The sequence below is a fragment of the Bombina bombina genome, chromosome 10, assembly GCF_027579735.1.
Source record: "Bombina bombina isolate aBomBom1 chromosome 10, aBomBom1.pri, whole genome shotgun sequence".
NCBI lineage: Eukaryota > Metazoa > Chordata > Amphibia > Anura > Bombinatoridae > Bombina > Bombina bombina.
In genome coordinates, this window is record NC_069508.1 from 162,093,777 (window position 1) to 162,118,417 (window position 24,641).

General features: G+C 40.8%; 1 protein-coding gene across 2 annotated transcripts in view; it reads right to left on the bottom strand.

The window, feature by feature from the left end:
• The window catches only part of ZYG11B (zyg-11 family member B, cell cycle regulator), a 66,202-nt gene that overhangs the window by 40,824 nt on the left and 737 nt on the right, over nucleotides 1–24,641 (bottom strand). For both annotated transcript variants that reach the window (XM_053693464.1, XM_053693463.1), the window contains exons 2-7: nucleotides 9,090–9,255; nucleotides 7,977–8,731; nucleotides 5,132–5,272; nucleotides 2,560–2,736; nucleotides 1,186–1,250; nucleotides 785–884 (exon numbers count right to left, since the gene is read on the bottom strand). In XM_053693464.1, the coding sequence (XP_053549439.1) occupies nucleotides 785–884; nucleotides 1,186–1,250; nucleotides 2,560–2,736; nucleotides 5,132–5,272; nucleotides 7,977–8,731; nucleotides 9,090–9,255 (1,404 nt within the window). The remainder of the gene's footprint in view (nucleotides 1–784; nucleotides 885–1,185; nucleotides 1,251–2,559; nucleotides 2,737–5,131; nucleotides 5,273–7,976; nucleotides 8,732–9,089; nucleotides 9,256–24,641) is intronic.

Below are 24,641 nucleotides of genomic sequence, written 5' to 3' on the forward strand. Positions count from 1 at the left end.
ATGGTTCTTATCTGCCATTAAAATCAATGTTTATGTAAACTTTGGGTAGGTGACATCTGGAATACCTAGTTATACTGTAAATGAATACCTAATAAGATGAAAAGTCCCAGCCAGAACATAACGTACTACATATTGTGGGGTAATGAACAGGCATCAAATCTGGTTGTTAAACCTGGTAAGCATCAGACAGGAAAACAAGTACAATGGCAGTGGGAATCTTGCAGATTTTTGTAGGAAAACTATTAATAAGCTATTAAGAACACTTTGAGTAATCTTAGAGAAGTCACTAGAGGCTTTGCCCCTATGTATAATATAAAATCACCTACGACTGGAGCGATGCACCTAATTCTGAGTGTTTACACTGAATTCTCCTCTATACCCACCACAACGAGTTAAACAGAAACATATAAAATCACAGTAAACATAAGGTCCCAGTGTTTTTCAGCTAATGGAGTTGAGTGTGTCAAACAGTATTAGGATATTCAAGTTGGATTATTGCGCTTGGAAAATAAAACTCAGCACATTTGAAAGAACCAGATGTGTGATCCTGAAACAGAAGTGCATCATGTGTGTGATCTTATGAGCAGGTGAAAGACCCCACATAACAGCAAAGTCTTATTTGCATACTATATAGGGCCAGTATGACAAATGAAAATACAGATGAGGATTGATAGATCGCATCACTTACCCTCTCTGTGTTTACCGGAGCCACCGCCCTGTGATTTGTGGAACTAAGTGTGGTTTGAACCCAGAACAGATAAAGAGCGGGGAGAGGAACACAAACCTTTGCTGCAAGAATAGATATTATAGCAACTGCCATCCTCTGCATGTTCTGGTCCTCGTGGTTACACAACCATTGCATAACGAGCTTTGCTGCGTCAAACCTGGGAAGGAACGGCAAAATCATAATTTGTCTGGTGACCAGCCAATGGTTACATCTTATCTAGAGTCTCAATCACACTCCACTGTAAAGCCTCAAGCAAAAAAGAGAACAAATTAATTTATAGGTGCAGATAAAACAGGTTTATTGTGTATAATAAATTGTATTTGATGTTATGTTAAGTGAGGATTTTTTTCCCCCCACTATATGAATTGCTAAATATATTACTCTGCACATTTCTACACCAAACCTCTATCTATCAGGGGTACAGATTTTAAACACCAGGGCCAGTGTCTGTCACACACCTGTTGAAGGGAACATCCTGCAGTATTCGGTCGCTGCACAGAGACAGGAGACAGTTTTTCTGCAGCTGAAATGATACACAAGGGGTTAAGAATGTGTGAAATACAGAGTTAAAATATTCTTCGATTATATAAAGCACAATTTTTTTCCAGCACACTCTGTACCTCTATTGTATGCTCCATTTATTAATACTGATCTTATCTGAATGCACAAACACACCTATTCTACCTAAAAGCCTAATGCAAAATCTAATCAAGTATAGCTTCACACACACACACACTACTCTATAGGGGTGAAATAATAACATTAAATTATTCTCATAATATCGAAGGTTAATAAGGTTATTCAAATATTTACTTTTCGCCCCTCCCTCCAACTTTTACTGTTCTCTTCATGTTTTTGTTATTTTAGAATGAAAAAAAAAAAAGTTTGAAGCCGTTATCATTAAGCAAACTGTTTTGTTTTGTTTTTTTACCACGCATAATTTATAATCAATTCACGCTGTGTCTTAAGTTTTTACAGACAACTGCAACTATGAATTTTACAGACATACAGAGCTTATTGAATATGCTATTAAAGGGACAGTCTACATAAACATTTTTATTGTTTAAAAAGATAGATAACGCCTTTACTACCCATTCCCCAGCTTTGCACAACCAACATGGTTATATTAATATACTTTATAACCTTTAAACCTCTAAATGTTTGCCTGTTTCAAAAAGGCTCTCTTGACAGCCTCTTAATCACATGCTTTTGTATTTGCTTTTCACAACAAGAGACTGCTAGTTCATGTGGGCTATATTAGATAACATTGTGTTCACACTGAGTTCTTTAAGAGTTAGCACAACACAGTACTAAATGCAAGTCAATAGATAATAAATACAAAGTCATGTGATCAGGGGGCTGTCAGAAGATGTTTAGATACAAGGTAATCAGAGGTAAAAAGTATTTTAATATAAAACAGTGTTGGTTATGCAAAACTGGGGAATGTGTAATAAATGGATTATCTATCTTTTAAAACAATAAAAATTATATTGTAGACTGCCCATTTAAAAAGCTACTAATGTAGGGCTATTTGCACACAGGTATGACATAACATGCGCACCAACCGACCAAACCGCTAACCCCAGACATCCTCCTCTAGTAGATAAAACACTACAGAAACTGAATAATTAAGAGGATATGAATAGAAAAAAACATCTGGTACAGTCTCCATATTTGAATTAGCTTGAAACCCAATAGGACATTATTAAATACTCAGATGTGAGGGACAACACAGTATGGCCCATCTATAGGTTTTCTGGGCAAAGGCTGACATGACGTTTACTGAAATAACTCACCAATTCCATTTCGGTTTTACAGAGGGTGTGGCGTACCTGTTGGTGGTTGGGGAACTGCTTCATGGCCTCCAGAAGTAAATGAGTCACATCAGCCAAAAGCTTCACAGGCATCCCAGCTGCCAGGTCCTGCTTGGTGAGATTAAACACACAGGCGCTGGCAGCGAGCTGCACTGGTAGATTGGTAGGGTGGTTCCTCATGCCAATCACCACTAACTGGAAAAGAAACACCAGTAAAGAGGTCATATGCAAATACAGGTGTCACAGTGCACAAAGCTGATCAGTCACACTGGAATTAAAGGGGCATGGGAACCGTTTAAATTTAGATTACCTGAAAAACATATTAAAAATACATCTGTCCAGGTCTCTCACAATCCAATGTGCTGTAAGAAGCTTGTAATTTTGTCTGGTTGTGCCGAATATTTAATAGCAAACCCCCCCCCCCCCCACTCCCTTCACATGCTTTGTGATTTAGGGCCTGATGATAAAAGAGTCTCCTGCTTTGAGAGAAATTGTAGTTTAGGGGCTGAACTATCTGAATGTTATTAGAAAAAGGTCGGAACCTGGAAGGCCCAGGTAGATGGGAAGCCTCCCATTAAAGTTCTTCACTCAGATGAGATGATATAATATTATCCTTCAGCACCGTGAGATCTCTCACAAGATTCTAGACAGGCACATTTTGTTATATTTGTCTAACAGGCCTTCTCTGCATTTCTATATAAGAAGGTGAGACAAGCCCAACGTAGTATAGCATGACATGACAGTTCTGCTGCATCTACACTTTGTATTTTATATTACTTTACACTTCAGATTGGGTTCCTTCAGTATTATTACATTTAAGATTTGCACTCTCTCTTTTGTATTTTAATGCATTTAGATACAGCAGTGATTTTACAAATTATGATTATGTTTTAAAAGTTTCTGTGTTTCTTTAATAAAATTAAGATCATACTTTGCATATTTAAAGTATATTCTACAAATTAAATTCTATTTTGTATTTTCTCTATTGTAAAATAAAACAGCTTCAGAAAGTGGATGGGACAGGGGAGTTCTCATGAAATAATGTAAGCATTTTACACAAGCTGGTCTCCCTGAATTATCTCGTCAGCTGTATGCAGGTAAAGTTTGCTCAAAATTCACAATACACTTATTTAAAAGGGACACTCGGGTCAAATTAAACTTTCATGTTTCAGATAGAGCATGCAATTTTTTTTATATTTACACCGAGTCACCAGCTCCTACTGAGCATGTGCAAGAATTCACAGAATAAAAGTATATGCATTTGCGATTGGCTGATGGCCGTCACATGGTACAGTGGGGGTGGAAATATACATAACTGAAATTTGTTAGAAAAAAAAAAATTTACTACTCATTTGAAGTTCAGAGTAAGTGCTATTGTATTGTCTTTTTATCATGCATTTGTTGATTATGCAAATCTACTGTATTTGCTGATCCTTTAACTGACAGAAATGAATATATACTAAACTATTGACAAAATCAAGTTATATTGTAGTGAAAACATTTTAAATTTGTATTTGCTGCAAACTGGACCTTTATATCAATCACAGATGTTCTCCTGTAAAAATCTGTATCCCAGAGACCCTCATTACTTTCTATGGAAGGCATCTCATCTTTCTGGGACTTCCAGGTTCCACACTTTTTCTTATAGAATTCAATGTTCCCAGCCCCTGTGAAGTCTGCACTATAATTTTGTTCCAAACTAAAGAATCTTTGATCATTGTTCCCATAGAAAGTAATTAAGCTCTCTGGGAAACTGACACTGTCAGTTTTATTTTAAATAGAACAAATACAAAAATAATTTGTCAACGATGAGCATAAAAATGTACAACACTTATTTGCCAAAGCTGGAAACTGTCAAAGCATAATCAGAATTTGTAAAAATCAGAACCCTAAATTCACTACTGTATAAAGAATCTACAGACAGTACATTGCATTAAAATACAAAATAGAAAGTGCAAAGTATAAATGTAATACAGCAATCTGAAATCTTAAGTAATATAAAATACAAAGCACCAAGTGTAAATGCAGCAGAGCTCTCATTTCATGCAGTGCTTTAATTTCACTGGATTTGTATCTACTTCACATAAAAAAAAATGCAGGGAAGGAACGCCCCTTGGAGAAGTATAGCAAAGTCTGCATTTTTAGCATCTCGTGAGGTATCTTGCAGTGCTGGAGGATCACTGAAAATATGTTTGTTTTTTAGCATTATATTGCAATGTATTTGCCTCTCCTTCACAAAATGAACCCTGCATAGTTAAACAGTCTTTATACAATTTGAGGAACCTCACATTACTGACGAAACTTCTTAGACAATCTTGCCAGAGCTGAAAGATTGGGTCTTTAATGAGATAATATTGCATATAACATGTAGGTGTTACCTGAACTGCTAAACAGCTGACAAGAGACATTTATCACATCTGAACAGGGGACACAAATATTTCCCAGTAAACCCCACACACTTTATGACAGAATAACATTAAAATATTAGTAGTAGAAGAAAGATGCATTCCATGCTATATTGACACAAAACCGGTATTACATTGTAAACACAGAAATCTGCAAAACATCTGTACCCATCAGTGCAAATTACCTTTAGCATCTCAGGGCTTGCTTTGTCCATTACATGCGTTAGACTGAAAAGGTGGAAGAGAGCTTCACGTACAAAGAATGAGCGCTCACTGTACCGGCGCAGAGCCTCTGCTATCTGAGTCTGATTGGCTTCTCCTGACACCTTAATACAAAAGGGGATTGTCTGTCACATCAAGGTTTTACATCACATCCAAGATTTACTTCAACAAAAATAATAAGAGATTTATAGCGAATTTCACCTTAATATATCCAAAAAAAAACAAAAACACAACTTTAATTTTTTTAAAGCAACACTCCCCAAGGTTGTGATCTGAGATGTTATCACAGAAAATGCAGCATGTCTGCAGAAAGAATGAGACACATGCAGGAACTGTTAGCTCTACCGCTTTGCAGCGCTGTTCTCTTCAAAATGCACTGTACTCTGGCTTCACGGTGTAAGTTTTCCTTAAAGGTACAGTCTACAATAGAATTTGTATTGTTTAAAAAAATAGATAATCCCTTTATTACCCATTCCCTAGTTTTGCATAACCAACACAGTTATATTAATATACTTTTTACCTCTGTGATTACCTTGTATCTAAGCCTCTGCAGACTGCCCCCGATCACATTACTTTTTATTTATTATCTATTGACTTGCATTTAGTACTGTGTTGTGCTGACTCTTAAATAACTCCCCGGGCGTGAACACAATGTTATCTATATGGCACACATGGTTTAGAAGTCTTCTGTTGTGAACAGCAAATACAAAAAGCATTTGATTAAGAGGCTGTCTATAGTGGCTTAGAAACAGGCAGCCATTTAGGAGGTTTAGAACAAAACAACAAGGGAGGGGGCGCCCTAATAGGGGATAGTCAATAATCCTAATAAGTATATAGGTGACTTAGTCAGTCCTCTATAGCCGTCAATGCAGACAAGATATAAATATATATCAACCAACCTCATAAGAGAAAGATGGAGTACTGGTGCAGAAGACAATGCAGTCTGATATAACAATTGTAACAGAAAAATAGATATAAAGCACAACCTCCTAAGAGAAAGACAAAGATAGAAACATGTATAATAATAATAAGCAGGTGATTAGACCTAAATGAGCAATCTCTCACAATGGTTTGTACTTTGATTATTCAATGCACTATATTATATAGACGAAATATGAAATCATATAGTGAGATAGTCTCTAAAAAAATGAAGAGTCACTGAGGTGAAGATCGAGGCAGCTATTTGTAGAGATCCAGGCCGGGATCCAAAGCAGCAATCTACAAAGACAAGAGAAGACAGATGCTCCACATGGCCCAATATTGTTTGGTCCAGAATATATTGATAGATGTACAGGGATTGAACTCACATTTGTTTAAGCACCTCAATTAGTGCTATGGAGACAGTCTGGGATCTCTTACAGTCACCCAGGGGACCAAACTCCGGTACTGGTATGATGTCTGTATCAAAACGACATAGAGAGACACAGGTGCCTATATGGGCTAGTATTGTCTTGACAAGGTAATCAATGTGATAAGATGAAATGGTACTCACAATAGTTGTAGCATCTCCTTTGATGCTATAGAGGCAGGATGGGATCAATGTAGTCACCCACCAGACTTATGCAAAGGCCCACTGGATACAGATGGAAGTCAGGAACCACCAGTTGTCAGGAAGACCCAGAATAAGATCCCCCCTCTCAACCAGAGGGATAGAAGGCAAGCAAACAAGATGGTAGCAAACTTTTTTATATCCTAAACACTTGCTACCATCTTGTTTGCTTGCCTTCTATCCCTCTGGTTGAGAGGGGGGGGATCTTATTCTGGGTCTTCCTGACAACTGGTGGTTCCTGACTTCCATCTGTATCCAGTGGGCCTTTGCATAAGTCTGGTGGGTGACTACATTGATCCCATCCTGCCTCTATAGCATCAAAGGAGATGCTACAACTATTGTGAGTACCATTTCATCTTATCACATTGATTACCTTGTCAAGACAATACTAGCCCATATAGGCACCTGTGTCTCTTTATGTCGTTTTGATACAGACATCATACCAATACCGGAGTTTGGTCCCCTGGGTGACTGTAAGAGATCCCAGACTGTCTCCATAGCACTAATTGAGGTGCTTAAACAAATGTGAGTTCAATCCCTGTACATCTATCAATATATTCTGGACCAAACAATATTGGGCCATGTGGAGCATCTGTCTTCTCTTGTCCATTTAGGAGGTTTAAATGTTATAAAAATATATCAATATATCAATGTTGGTTGTGCAAAGCTGGGAATGGGTAGTAAAGGTGTTATCTATCTATCTTTTAAATAATTTTTTTTTTTTAGTGTAGACTGTCCCTTTAACACAGGCATCCAGGACAGCGTGCTGTTTGAAGAGAACAGTGAAATATGGAGCAGCGCTGCAAAGCACCAGAGGATTTATTGTTGACTGGCTCTCAGGGATTTTTTTCAAGAGACATTTTAAAAAATTCACAAAACTTTATTTTCTTCTTGGCAGCTAATTTATAATGCAATTTTCTTCATTCCCTTGGTATGCGTTGTGGAAAGCAGCAGAAAGATAAAAACTCAGGAGCGTGCACATATCTGCAGTACTATATGACAGCAGTTTTACACAAATGTTATATCTTTGCAAGCACTAGGTGGCAGCACTTTTTCCTGCCATGTAGTGCTCCAGACATGTGAATGCTACCTACCTATGTATCTCTGCAACAATGCAATACAATGAAAACTTTGAAACTTTTTTTTTTTTTTTAAATTGTATGCTATGGAGGTGGATAATTTCAGGACTGGGGCAAGCACCAGGATTTTGTATTACAGGTGACCCAGAGGAAGAGAAGCGAGCAGTAGTACAAGCACACCTTCACAGGTCCTTCCCCAGACAGAAGCTCAGAATAACCAGCCTCAGTAGCCAAAAGGCCAACAAACTGCATCCTGGGTCGCTGTTCAATAAAAGCTTCCACAGCCTTATCTGCAACATGTTTCCTTCCAGAAATGTCCAAAGAAATCAGATTAGGCAGAATGTCTTTTTGCTCCAGTAGACGGCATGCAATGTCTGATGTGAACTGCTTGTCATCAGATATATCCAGGTGGTTCAAGTGCACAAGTTCCCTTATCACTTCCAGCATCTGAGTGGTGGTCATCTTCAAACACTTGAGGTGGTGCATAGTGAGTGACTTGAGTCTTTCCTTGCAAGCTACAAGGGCAGAAATATCAGTCACTGAAGTGTTCGAGATATCAAGGCTCTCCAGTCTGGGAAGTGAAGCTACGTCAGCCAGATCTTCATTATAAAACAAGACATTAGTGATGCTAAGGATGCGGAGACCAGAGAGCTGGCTAAAACAACGCTCATAAGGATCCTCCAAGGACAGAGTCAAGGAATTGAGTACCAGACACTGCAGGTTCTCTCGTATCCATTTGCTACTGCTGAGTCCACTTATAATGTCTGTAATGGTGATATCTGCATTGACTCCAGTGGCATCTAATTCAACCAGCTTATGGTGACAAAATGCCCTAAGAAAAGCCACAGCAGAAATCTTTGCCTTACGAATACACGCACGCTTGAGACGCAGCTGGCCACCTCGGAAAATTCCAACTGTTACTTCATTCAGCTGTCCTGAAACGGAAACAAACCAAACAATAAAACAGTTAATCTGAAATAGACCACATGATCATGCTACACTATCTACCAATAAAATGCATGGTAGAGATGACACACATGAATTACATCTCTTCTGACTACACTACATATGAGGGGGGGGGGGAGAGAAACAGCAGCTACAGGATAGCTGGAAAGCTCGTTGGTGCAAGGTGTTCTGTGTGAGCAGCTACATAAAATGTGTATTCTAACAGTGCAAATATAAATCATCTGAGTGGTACTAGGGAATATCCCATTGCCATATAAACTATAGCTCGATTATGATAATAGTTATAGAAATAAGTATAATAAGCATAATAGCACAAAGGAGATTTACTTTGAATCGCCATGGTTTGAAGAAGCCGATCTGCCACTTCCTGGGGGAACATGGCGGCATCCTGCAAACAGTAGGTTCCATCCTGCCTCTCCCAGCAGAATTTCTCTAGATGCGTGCTCAGGTAATGCAGACAAATGTCAAGAAGTGACTTGGGAGAAGATTCTTCCTAATTTAAAAAAGTGTATTAAAAGAAAAAGGATTAGCTACATCAGAATGTAATTCACATACACCCTTTAGTGACGAGACTAGCATTATTTAACATTACTAAAATCCCAATTGTGCCAAGAGATTAAAAATGTAGGAGATTGATTGTTACCACAAATAAAAACATAAATTTATGGGGTATTTGAATTAAACAGAAAAGAAATAAAAACAAAATTACTAGTACATTATATACTTTAGAAAGGGGAAGACTGAAGAGGAAAAGCAGAGAAATTAAAAAGTTATTGCTCATTAGGTGGCATTAATATAAATGCAGATAAATAGGCGGTCACAAGTTGCAGGGGTGGATGACAGAAAGGTCAATGTGAGGAAAGTTACATATAAAAAGGAGAAAGAAGCGGATTGTCAAAAACAGACTCTGATGCTAAGCAAGTAATGGGGAACACAAATAGAACACGATAGTAGCTGGCACTCATTCATAGGACAAAAGGCCGCGTCTGGGTGCCAACCTTAGCAAGCTGGTTGTTGACAGTGCTTGTAAGCTACACCTGTGAGAGCACACAATAAAAAGCAGTTTTCAGGTAAACTACATTCAAAACCTGGAAATGGGACATAATCCAGTCCCATAATAAAGTCCAGGTTAGGAGTCCAATTTATTTACAGGTTTTGAATGAAAATGTAACCAAAATTGTGTTCATGTATCCCCCCCCTCTCTCGATATTTGTATGTATGCATACATACACAATCAGATTGATTGGAATACCTAGGGCGAGAGTTTCTCAAGTAACATAAATTATGTTTTTATTTTAATAAGCAAGCATTTTGTATTAAAACTATGTTAAAGGCCACCCCCACCCCATGTCCGATGACTTATCTTCTAAGTTTATATTAAAAGAAATACAAGAAGAAAAAAAAACAAGGAAGAAAAAAAAAATTCCAACCCGATGTGATTATTTTTGTGATATTGTTAACATCATAAATATCATCAAGATTATCCCGGATGTCACAAAACTTTATAAAAAGTTTATTTTAAAATATATATATATATATATATATATATATATATATATATATATATATATATATATATATATATATATATATATATATATATATATATATGTTTAATTAATGGACATACTTATTACTAACATATAAAAATAGGCTATATATGACTTCCGGTGGGCGGGCACGGCGAGAGGACGCAGGTTTGCTGAGCTCCGTGTCTCTATGCTCGCGGACCTGTGTTTTTTAGCCACCTAAAGTGCCAAAAAGCTGCAATCCTTGGCAGGACACTCAACGGACACCTGCCCGGACAAGACATAGTGAGGGGCGCCTTCGATCCGCTCCCCCGCCGGCAGCCGTACAAACAAATAGCTGAAGCACGATCGCGGCGGCGATCAGAGAGGCCAGACCTCCCGCACCATCGAAAGGGAGTAGGTGAGAAGCCGAACAGGCTGGGGCTTTACAGAGGAGGGCTAAATTCCAGTCTCTTGGAAATCAGAAACGGACAAGGTAATCTGCCCCAATACCCAGAGAACTACGCATTAAACTGACGGCGGCCATCTTGGGTATCGGCCCTACTATAACAGTGTTAAGAAACAGCATACACAGGAAAAATAGTGATCTGCTTCGTATTTGGGGGCTCAATAGCCTTACTATCTCCCCTCTCCTCCCAAGTTTATTATATTATTTCTGCCACCCGCTTGACAAAGAGAGAGAGTAATCATTTTACAGGGGAACCTGCCTATCACTGGGTGGCTGCCAGCACAGAGCCCAAGAAGGCTGTCAACGCTACACAGATAGATCCCACGTGGAGGGGAGATGGACTTGTAGCACAGCAGTGTCCGACTTGCGGGTGAGGCGGACAACTAGGGAGCAGCCCACCTTAACATAAGACTGACTACCAACAGCTCAATCGTTAATTCTACTTAGGGGACAACAATAGATATGGCACACTAAACCAGAGCCAATGTACCCCCCTCCCCAAGCACAAACCTCCAGAAACAGAAGAGAAACTAATTCTCCTAATCCTATGGAAAAAGTTTAATCCTCCTACTAAATTACAACTACAGTAAAACCTTTGCTGTGAACTGCCTGTATGCAAAAATACTATACCCCATACAATAAAAAGACTGACAACATGGCAGGTAGACAGAAGCAAACGGAGAGACGCCAGAGAACCCAAACTGAGAACCAAGACCAGACTCAGTCACTGCTAGAAACATCCATTACCTCGACGCAAGACACACATCCTATTGTATCTCAATTGTCTGCGCTCTTCTTGCCTAAAATAGAACAATTGCAAACAGGAATGGACAGCCTGTCCACAGACCTCAGAGCCTTCTCCACACGCCTAACCGCTGTGGAACAGAAAACAGCAGAGGGAGAAGAAAGACACAGGGACACAACTTCCTCCATCACTACTCTCCAAAGACAAAACAAATTGCTGCAGGCCAAGGTAGAGGACTTGGAGAACCGTTCAAGACGGAACAATCTAAGAATAGTTGGAGTGCCAGAATCTGTCCCCTCGGGGGCCCTAATGAACTTTGTAGAGACTATTCTCCCAGGTATACTCAAACTCCCATCTACAAGCATACCTTGCATAGCAGAAAGAGCACACAGAGTGGGAGCTCCCCAGCAGGAAGGTGCACCTAGACAGATAATGGTGCGCTACCTAAATTTCAAAGATAAAACGCTAATACTCAGAGCGTACAGACAAAAGACACCTACTGATTTTGAAGGGAGGAAAATCTTTATCTTCCAGGACTATTCCGCAGATGTCTCAAAGAAAAGGAGAGAATTCACGCCTTACTGCAGAGACCTTATAGCTCAAGGTGAATCCATAGCACTTCTCTACCCAGCCAGATTGCGACTTCAAACGCCACAAGGCCCAAAGATATTTGACTCTCCAAAACACCTTCAGCTGTTCCTGGATCAAATCAAGAGGCGTGCAGATCGGCCAAGGCAGGCCCAGCAAGAAGAAGAAGACGACACATGAAGTAGGAGAAAACCAAGCAAGATTTAGAATCCTCAACTCAGGACTTTTTAACTTATCAGGACTAACTGGAGGGACATAATGCACAGAAATTGGTGCTACAAGCTGCATATATATCCTTTTCAATAATGGGGGGGGGGGGGGAGGGCTTTTGGGATTTTGTGAAGTTTGACAGTTGAATAGTTTACAAGTTTAGTTACTGTTTGAAATTTAAACAAATCAGGAATTGCTGATATCTATTGCCAACTGTAGACAGAAGGAAAATAATATATATCTTTGTATATATCTACTGTGCTAATTTATAATTTATAATTTATAACTTATTGTTTACCTCTGCAGAGAGCTGATCAGTAGTAATGCTGCCTTAAAACATCTTGATAACCGTATACGCTCTCCCCTGGGCAGCTGGCGGTAAGTAAGATAGACAGACTTACTCTATTTTTCTCCTACCACACTCTCACATAACCACTGCACACACCCCTTCAAGTTTCCCCATGAAACTAGTTTCCTGGAACGTTGGGGGCATTACGTCCCCCATCAAAAGAAAAACCATTCTAAAATATTTGAGGAACCAACATGCAGACATAGCGATTTTGGAAGAAACCCACTTGACTAACGCAGAACATCAGAAACTAAGACAGGGATGGGTGGGAGAAGTTATCCACACCACGTATGAAGGGAAAAGAGCCAGAGGAGTAGCTATCCTCTTTAGAAAAAATCTAGATTACACTATAGTTAAACAACTGACAGACCCCGAGGGTAGATACGTGTTAATAAAACTCAATCATAAACACATTATCATAGGGGGAGTCTACGGCCCACACACTGATAAAAAGGACTTCTGGAGAAATTTCAGCACTGTCACAACAAAGTTTGCTGACTCCCCGATGATTCTAGGGGGAGACTATAATATAGCCCCTCAAACCCCAGCAGACAGATTCAGGGATCCAAACTCAGCAACAAGACATAACACAACCTATAGAAACGCAAGGAGAGATTCCCTGATCTTGTCCAAACTCAAGCACTCTTTAGCACTGACAGACATATGGCGAGATCAGCACCCAGAAGAAAGAAACTACACTTGCACCACCCCAGCCAAAGACACCCTTTCCAGAATCGATCTATTCCTAACAACACATACCTTGGGACAACAGATCACTAACACTACCATAGATCCTGCGACCATATCAGACCATGCCCCCATTAGCCTTAAAATCAATCTCACGCCAACTAGAGAGGGACCCCGTAGGTGGTTCTTTCCCACTTACTTATATGGGGACATAAACTTTAAGAGATTTCTAAAGGGAGAATGGAAAACTTACATGACTCTAAACTCCGAGCACCGACATGACACCCTACTACTCTGGGAGGCGGGAAAAGCGGTGATGAGGGGTCTTATATCCTCTTACACAATCAGAAGGTCCAAACGCCTGAAACAAAAGAGCGAGAACCTACTGAGAAGGGTGATCAGCGCTAGAAATACATACTTACGAAACCCAAACCAGACGACGAAACGACACTACACTGACACTTAGAGACCTATCACTACACCAGAACACTGTCAGGGAGATGACAGCAACTCAAGCAAACTTTTACAGACACGGAGATAAGACAGGGAAGCTCCTAGCTAGACTCACTAAATTTGCTAAACCTAATAAATATATACCTAATAAATATATAGGAGCCATCAAAGTAGGAAATGCTACTCACACTACCACACCGCAGATACAAACTGCCTTCATGAATTATTACAAAACCTTATATAAAGAGGAGGCAATAGACAGAACACAGAAAACATCCTTCTGGGAAACCGTACACAACCCTACCATCTCAGAAGAACATCTAACTCTCCTGAACGCACCTATCTCAGAGACAGAAATAGTGAAGGCCATAAATACTCTGCCCCTTGACAAAACCCCAGGTCCGGATGGACTACCAGGGGAGTTCTACAAACTAGTGAAGGAGGAGGTGGTGGTAACACTCACCACTCTCTACAATAAAATCATGAAAGGTGAGGAAAGGATCTCTACCCGCTTCACAGAAGCTAACATCTGTGTGATTCCCAAGGAAGGCAGAGACAATTTACTTACCCAATCCTACCGCCCAATATCCCTGTTAAACCAGGATTATAAACTGCTAACCAAAATCCTGGCGGATAGACTCGCAATAGCCCTACCCACACTGATACACCGAGACCAGATGGGGTTTGTGAAGGGTAGATCCTCGGTATTAAACATTCGCAAGCTCCAATTTATACTGACACACTTCTGGAATCAGGCCGGAGAAGGTGGGGACACAGACATAGATGCCTGCGCTCTGCTTATAGACGCGGAGAAGGCCTTTGACATGGTCCTTTGGGATCATCTTTTTAACACCTTAGATAAATTCGGTATCAAGGGCCCTTTTGCATCCACAATCGAATCCCTATACGCGAATCCCCACGCCTCAGTTTTGATTAATGGCATTCCCTCACCTCCATTCCAACTGGGCAGGGGAACAAGACAGGGTTGCCCACTGTCACCCCTCCTTTTTGACATTGCCATCGAACCCCTAGCCATCAAAATTAGGGCAGAGTCAGAGGGACTGTGGGTGGGTAAAGTCCAGTGCCATTTGTCTCTCTTTGCAGACGACATGATCCTATACCTACAAAATCCAAAAACAAACATCCCTCACGTCATGCAAATCATACACCAGTTTAGTCGGATCTCAGGCTACAAAATAAACGCTGACAAGTCGGAGCTTGTCTGGCTACTCCCGGGGGCACCCTGCGCTACTCTACCATACAACTTCAAACAAGTTACCCACTCCTTCAAATACCTGGGAGTCAAGCTATCCCACAACCCCGGAGAGTGGTACCATCTAAATTACCGCCCCCTGATAAAAGACCTCCAAGAGACATTGCTCAGATGGAGTAATCTGCCGGTAGCACTACCAGGTAGGATCGCCCTCGTCAAAATGATCATATTCCCGAAACTCCTGTACTTATTTCAGATGATACCTCACCACATCCATAAAGCAGACACACAAATATTAAACAAAGCGATGCTCTCTTTTATATGGGCAGGGAAAAAACATAAAATAAACTCTTCTAGACTGATGGCAGAGATCACTTCAGGGGGCTTAGCTGTCCCCAACCTCGATGCATACTGTGAGGCAGCCCAGGTTAAATATGTACTGGACTGGTTGACAGAAAAAGGACACTTCACACTGCCAGAACTTGAAAAGCAGGCTACGGCTCCATGGTCCCTGCAGGCGCTCCCACATATGACACCGTCACGCACACTCAAGTTAATTAGAAATTACCCACTAATATCCCAGCCCCACTCTACTTGGTGGAGACTCTGCAAGAGATCCCGATTTGACCCTACCTATACAAAATACCTCCCTCTGAGAGGTAACCCATGATTCCCCGCAGGGATTGATTCCCCAGTGTTCTCCACATGGGAAACTAAGGGGTTGACAGCCGTGTCCCAATTGATAAATGGGTTGGACATGAAGGTCAAGCCTTTTCAGGAACTGCAAACCCAATTTGACCTACCCCGCACACACCATTTCGCATACCTACAAGCAAGACACTACATCCAAGACTTACTAGGACACACAGAACTTACTGACCAAAACTCAGACGTAAACAGACTGCTACATATGACAATGCAAGGTAACACGTCTATCTCCCCAACTTACAGACTGCACATGAAACCGACGAACGTAGCTACGATCACGCATATCAGTGACACATGGACACGCACCCTAGACACTGAAATTACACCAGACGTAATACAGCGCAGCATACAAAATACAAGAGGAGCAACTTTATCAGCGACTACTAGAGAATCACACACCAGACTGTTACAAGCAGCATACATACCACCCAAGACATTCAAAAAATGGAGGCCAGAAACAGAAGGTCACTGTAAGAAATGCAAAGCAGCAGATGCGGACCTGCCCCACTTGCTGTGGCATTGCCCTATGATACGGAAATTTTGGGGCATGACAGCATATTGGATAAAATCCACGTTCCACACTGAACTGATAGTTTCCCCCAGACTGATAGTATTCTTAGAGATCCCAGCCTCTACACCTAACTCCCTTAAAAAAATGATCACAAACATCATCTCACAAGCTAGGAAACTTATATTCAAAAATTGGTTGAGTCCAGGGACCCCTACACTATCACAACTCAAAACAAACATTCACAAACAGCTTACATATGAAGCAGCAGACACCCTAAGAGATGTACAGTTGAGAACCAGACCTTTTATGAAAAAATGGGAACCCTACATACACACTCTACATACTACTGTGCAAACACAGCTTTTATTCCCCCTTAGGAACACAGAAATCCTATTAGAACAACACCTGAGAGGCAAATGGGGTTTTCTGTATGAAGAGAAACATGAAAGATGAGTTAGTGGACATCTGCCCACACATTACAAAGTCTGTCTTCTTGCTACTGCCCAGGGGAGAACAAGAGACCTAACAATGAGAGACGCTCGAGATCCCAACGGGATCAGTGTAGAGAGAGGATCGAATTCAGCTCTGATTGTTACTGTTATGATTATTATTATCCGTATCTAGTTATTATTGAACGCTGTACTATTTGGAGGAGTTGGGTGGGAGATGAGGGAGGGATGGGAGGAGACTGAGAGAGGAAAAAGGAAAAGAGGGATTTACCATGGACTATTGCTGCAAAAAGACCAACTCTTGGGACACAGTTTGTAAATTTTCCTTTTTGCTTTAAAAGAAAAACTCGGGAAGTACCTGCAGAGAGACTGTATGTAAAAATATCACTCGCAAAAATATAGACCCAGTTTTGCAATGTAAACATCCAATTGTAACATGTTTTTGTTTTCCAATGATCTGTGACCCATGAGAGAGACATCTCTACATGGTAACCCTTGTTATGATAAATAAAAGTTTAAAAAAAAAAAAAATAGGATATATATATATAGATATATATATATATATATATATATATATATATATATATATATATATATATATATATATATATATATACACACATACATACACACTTTCAAAGTTGGCTTTCACAACTGCAGCTTTTTGGACCTAAAGACAGGAGAACACATGTTGATGAGTTTTAGCTTATAATGACTAAAATCTGTAGCTTTATCCCTTGAAAGAGAGGAACACCAGATATTTTTTCTTTCATATATAAAACAAAAATACAAGTGGAGAGATTAGTTAGAGGGGCTGACACACCTGAAGGAGGCTGAGTCCCATACTCTTGGAAGGAGAGGATGAATAATTAAATTGTTAGCAAGCATTGCAAAATAATTATATCAAAAGCAATAATAACATGCTCTATTGTTCTAAAGTCATATTGTTGCACAACTGCTTGAACTGAAATGTGTATTAAAGCCCCGCAACAGGGTTAAGTACACAACAATCAACATTGATCCTCCAATTGGCTCTCAATAGTGAGGTTCTGGACAATATGGGAAGCATGTTTTTCAAGTGATTTACAGAACACGATCGCTACACACAATTTCTAGATGCAGCAGTCAGTTACAATTTTCTCACTTTTCCTGCAGATCCTGTTAGTTGTATGGGATATCATGTATTAAATACATATGTAAATTTGTGTCCTGCCCATTGCAGATGTTCTACATAATAGCAATGAATAGAGCTTTAATGAATCCATGGCCATCGGACATGTTCAACGTAATAGAATTGTTCCACTTATGTCAAAAAGACCAGTTTGAGACTTTATCAAGTGCTTTTAGGTATTACATTAAATAAGAGTCAAATGGTCTCAAAAACATGTTGAAAAGTATTGAAAATATTAAGCTCCATGTTAAAAATAGGGTTTTTTGCAGCAAGTCAGAATTACGTTCTCGGCTCAGAAAAACAGATGAAAACCCACAATTGTGATCACGCTGAAACGAAAAGGGCCTTATTTTGCCAAAAACAAATAGGCCAATAGAATAGAATCTACCCCATAGTAAAACACAGCATATAATCAATAAAAGTATATATATATATATATATATATATATATATATATATATATATAAAAAAAAAACATACAATAAAACTCAGAATTTCAAATGAGCAGTTGATTTGTTTTTCTGAAGAATTTCAAAGCTACCCATTATCTCCCGATCCTCTGTATCATGTGACATCAATCAGCTAAGCAAATCATAAATTGCATGTTCTGTCTGATTAATGAAAGTGTAATTTTGATTTTACCCACTTTCAAAGCTGAACACAGCTGGTGATAGGTGGCTATGCACATATGCCTCACCTGATTGGTTCAGTGCCCATGTTCATCAGTTCACTGCTTGATGCAGTGGACCTCAACCATTTGTTTAACCCTGAAGGTTAAATGCAAAGTTCTGTTCAAGCCATAGTGCAATAAGAAAATGTTTGAGCACATTACTTTATTAATCCTGTATGCCCATTTCAGTAAGGAAGATGTTGAACTGAGAATGTTACAAATGCTACAAAACATCTACCCTTCAGACCAAGGGTTCTGCCAGCAAGTTGATTCATGTGAACTCTACACATGACTGGAAATAGAAACTAAATTATTAAAGCAACACAGATCAACACAAATAATCCTTTAATCTGGGTTTAGGAGGTCAAATTTTTTCCCCCCCTTTCTATATCATTATGTGAACATGAGAATACTGTTAAACATAGTAGGTGAGGTTTTAAGAAGGAAAAACTGCTAGATCCATGTTTTTATATGCAACATTTGCAAATGTGTTACAGAATTAGCTATTGCCAGTTATGCCTTAGCAATTCTACACAAATGTCCACCAATCATCTGAGAGACTTTTTCGATCTTGCGTTAGACTCTTAAAAAAGGAACTACTTTATTCCAGTTTATATCTTTACCATTATATATTATGTAACCTGGAGTTTGCTCCGGGAGTAGATTGTAAACCTGAAGGGACCTTCTCTATTACAAAGCTACTTATTTTCTACTTAAAGTGAAAGTAAAGTTTAATGAATAAGTGTCTAGTTTTTAAAATCACTCTTAAAGTGAAGGTCAAGTTCAGGTGACTCGCTCACGTCGTTCTACAGTGAATTCAAAATGACCTAGACTTTCATTCATCATTTTTTATACATCGTATTAATAATATTATTTTTCTACCTTATATCATGCTCCGGTACACTTATTCCGTCTACCCGCCATTTTAACTAACTTGATTGACAGCCTAGTAATATGACAGTCTCCAATGGCCTTTCCCCCTGGGGCGTTCAGCCCCTTTCTCGCAACGTCATATTCTAATTATGCGCATGCGTAAACTAGTCTCGAATTTGATAGAAAGGAATCGCGACAACTGACGCATGCGCTTTGGGTGGGTAAATACGCATGTGCAGTTACTTTGTAATATCGTGCATGAGCTTGGGAAAAATGTAGAGAGCGGGTGGGACTGCTCGCTACGTCACAAATGCTGAAGGAGGAAGTATTGCATGGGAGGAGTCGCAATCGAAAAAGGTACATATTGTACTATATATTTATTTCACCAAAATAACATATAATAAAAAAAAAATTAAAAAAAACTTAGCGACTACAATACTGAGATGTTGCTGAATACATTGCTGGAGTCGATTGCTGTGAAATTATCCTTCACTTTAAAAATCAGGGACACTTTCCATTCATTTAACTTTACAATGAAGCAGTTTTTAAAAAAAATACTTACCTTTTCTTTATGGAAAGCAGACTCGCGATCCTCCGCCCGCAGCTCCTGCTGTACTTAGCACAGCAATGACGAATTCAGCTTTCTCCAATCGTGTGGCCTCACGAGCTGGATGCCAAAGTGGGCATGCAACAAATGGAGGAAGCCGGATTCGTCATTGCTCTGTTAACTACAGCAGGAGCTGCGGGCAGAGCATTGCTGGTCGGCTTTCCATAAAACAAAGGGAAGTATTTTTTTTAAAAATGTTTTTTAAAATACCGGGCACTTTTTCATTCACTTTAAGCCTTGATGCAGGCAAAAATCAAGTTAAGATAGACACTATGCAGTGCTTTCTGTGAGCCACGGATCAGATATCAACTGAACCATTTTATTACAATGCACAGGGAAAGAACTAAATTTCTGAGACCTCTTATATGTGGTAACCAAACAATCACGGCACAAAGAACTTCAAACTACTTGCAAAGGAATGAGCCTCAATATTCTAAACAGCAAATTTCTCACAGTCTCAGACAATATATAGAAACAAATATAAACATTCGAACAAGGAGGTATCTGACCCCACAAACTGTGAAATACATACTCCTGGGCTCACTTGACCAATGCTGGAGAGGCAGTTATAACCAAGGCTATAGAACCAAGGCTATAGTTCAAATATCTGGTGGCTATGCCCTGTATTGCAGCCATTTTGGTTAAAGGGGCAGAGTACTGTACAACTGGTTTCTCCTTAAAGGGACAGTCTAGCATAAATTAAACTTTCATTATTCAGATAGGACTTTTAATTTTAATCAACTTTCCAATTTACTTTTATCATCAAATTTGCTTTTTTCTCTTGGTATTCTTAGTTTAAACTAAACATAGGTAGGCTCATATGTTAATTTCTAAGCCTTTGAGGGCTGCCTCTTATCACATACTTTTTAAATCTCTTTTCAACACAAAGAGACAGAAAGTACACATGGACCATATAGATAACCCCCTGTGCCTGAACACAGTGTTATTTAAGATTTAGCACAAAACAATGCTAAATTTAAGACAATAGATAATAAACAGTCACAGTCATGTGATCAGGGGGCTGGAAGAAGGTTCCTAGATACAAGGTAATCACAGAGGTAAAAAGTATATTAATATAACTAACTGTGTTGGTCATGCAAAACTGGGGAATGGGTAATAAAGGGAGTATCTATCTTTTAAAACAATAACAATTCTATGGTAGACTGTCCCTTTAATGTGTTTATAATGACTTTTGTTCTACCAGCTGCAGAGTTTAAAACGTATGGGAAATGGCACCTTTAGGTATAATTTTGTATATGAAATAATGGTTACTGCCAATTGAAACCACAAACCAATGAAATTGGTTTAGCTAGCAGGAAAAGCAGACCTATTTTTTTTCTGAACCCAAAAATGTTGTTTTGTAATTCAGAAAGAGCATGCAATTTTAAGCAACTTTCTAATTTACTCTTATTATCAATTTTTCTTTGTTATCTTGCTATCTTTATTTGAAAAAGAAGGCATCTATGCTTTTTTGGGTTCAGTACTCTGGACAGCAATTTTTTTTTATTGGTGGATGAATTTATCCACCAATCAGCAAAGACAACCCAGGTTGTTCACCTAAAATGGGCCGGCATCTAAACTTACATTCTTGCATTTTAAATAAAGATACCAAGAGAATGAAGAAAATTTGATAATAGAAGTAAATTGGAAAGTTGCTTAAAATTTCATGCTCAATCGGAATCATGAAAGAATTTTTGGGTACAGTGTCCCTTTAAACATCCTGATCTTTTTTACTGTTGAATTAAAAAGGACAAAACTTAGAGAGGGACTAAAATGTTAATTTCCCATTGTTCTCTGTCACAGGCCCCAACGGGGAGCATTATTTTATCTAAACCTTTTTTGTTTACACATTCAGTATAAGTGGGGAAGTGGGTGGGGGGAAGGTACACAAATACACAGCTGAGCAGCACACATATGATGGGGTGGGTGGAGGAAAGGTTAGGGTACACAAATACACACCTGGGTGGCAAAAACAGAAACATGGAGGGGTGGGGGAAGGTACACAAATACACACCTGTGCAGCACACACATGCAGGGGAGGTACACAAATAAAATCCTTATTGGTACAAACAGACACGCAGGGGTGGGGGAAGGTACACAAATACACACCTTAGTGGTACAGACAGACAAGCAGGGGTGGGGGAAGGTACACAAATACACACCTTAGTGGTACAGACAGACACGCAGGGGTGGGGGAAGGTACACAAATACACACCTTAGTGGTACAGACAGACACGCAGGGGTGGGGGAAGGTACACAAATACACACCTTAGTGGTACAGACAGACACGCAGGGGTGAGGGAAGGTACACAAATACACACCTGGGTGGCACAGACATATGCAGGGGGGTACACAAATACACACCTGGGTGGCACAAACAGACATATGCAGGAGTGGGTGGAGGGAAGGTACACAAATACACACCTGGGTGGCACAGGCATATGCGGGCGGTACACAAATACACACCTGGGTGGCACAAACACATATGCACGGGTGGGTGGAGGAAAGGTACACAAATACACACCTGGGCAGCACACACATGCAGGGGTGGGGGGGAGGTACACAAATACACACCTTAGTGGTACAGACAAACACGCAGGGGTGGGGGAAGGTACACAAATACACACCTGGGCAGCACACACTTGCAGGGGTGGGGTGGAGGGAAGGTACACAAATACACACCTGGGCAGCACACACTTGCAGGGGTGGGGGGGGGGAGGTACACAAATACAAACAAACACATATGCAGGGGTAAGTGGAGGGAAGGTACACAAATACACACCTGGGTGGCAAAGACATATGCAGGGGGAGGGTACACAAATACACATCTGGGTGGCACAAACAGACATATGTAGGGGTGGGTGGGGGAAGGTACACAAATACACACCTGAGCAGCACACATGTGCAGGGGTGGGGTGGAAGGAAGGTACACAAATACACACCTTAGTGGTGAAAACAGACACGCAGGGGTGGGGGAAGGTACACAAATACACACCTGGGCAGCACACACTTGCAGGGGTGGGGGGAGGTACACAAATACACACCTGGGTGGCACAAACAGAAATATGCAGGGGGGGGGGTAAACAAATACACACCTGGATGGCACAAACAGACATATGCGGGCGGGCGGGGGGGGGGTGGAGGGAAGGTACACAAATACACACTTGGGTGGCACAGACATATGCAGGGGTCGGTGGGGGAAGGTACACAAATACACACCTGGGCAGCACACATGTGCAAGGGTGGGTTGGAGGGAAGGTACACAAATACACACCTTAGTGGTGCAAACAGACAAGCAGGGGTGGGGGAAGGTACACAAATACACACCTTAGTGGTACAGACAGACACGCAGGGGTGGGGGAAGGTACACAAATACACACCTTAGTGGTACAGACAGACACGCAGGTGTGGGGGAAGGTACACAAATACACACCTTAGTGGTACAGACAGACACGCAGGGGTGAGGGAAGGTACACAAATACACACCTGGGTGGCACAGACATATGCAGGGGGGTACACAAATACACACCTGGGTGGCACAAACAGACATATGCAGGAGTGGGTGGAGGGAAGGTACACAAATACACACCTGGGTGGCACAGGCATATGCGGGCGGTACACAAATACACACCTGGGTGGCACAAACAGACATATGTAGGGGTGGGTGGGGGAAGGTACACAAATACACACCTGGGTGGCACAAACACATATGCACGGGTGGGTGGAGGGAAGGTACACAAATACACACCTGGGCAGCACACACATGCAGGGGTGGGGGGGAGGTACACAAATACACACCTTAGTGGTACAGACAAACACGCAGGGGTGGGGGAAGGTACACAAATACACACCTGGGCAGCACACACTTGCAGGGGTGGGGTGGAGGGAAGGTACACAAATACACACCTGGGCAGCACACACTTGCAGGGGTGGGGTGGAGGGAAGGTACACAAATACAAACAAACACATATGCAGGGGTAAGTGGAGGGAAGGTACACAAATACACACCTGGGTGGCAAAGACATATGCAGGGGGAGGGTACACAAATACACACCTGGGTGGCACAAACAGACATATGTAGGGGTGGGTGGGGGAAGGTACACAAATACACACCTGAGCAGCACACATGTGCAGGGGTGGGATGGAAGGAAGGTACACAAATACACACCTTAGTGGTGAAAACAGACACGCAGGGGTGGGGGAAGGTACACAAATACACACCTGGGCAGCACACACTTGCAGGGGTGGGGGGAGGTACACAAATACACACCTGGGTGGCACAAACAGAAATATGCAGGGGGGGGGGGGGTAAACAAATACACACCTGGATGGCACAAACAGACATATGCGGGCGGGGGGGGAGGGAAGGTACACAAATACACACTTGGGTGGCACAGACATATGCAGGGGTCGGTGGGGGAAGGTACACAAATACACACCTGGGCAGCACACATGTGCAAGGGTGGGTTGGAGGGAAGGTACACAAATACACACCTTAGTGGTGCAAACAGACAAGCAGGGGTGGGGGAAGGCACACAAATACACACCTGGGTGGTACAAACAGACATATTCAAGGGTAGATACACAAATAAACACTTGGGTGGAACGAACCGACACATGCAGGGGTGGGGGAAAGTACACAAATACACACCTGGGTGGCAAAGACAT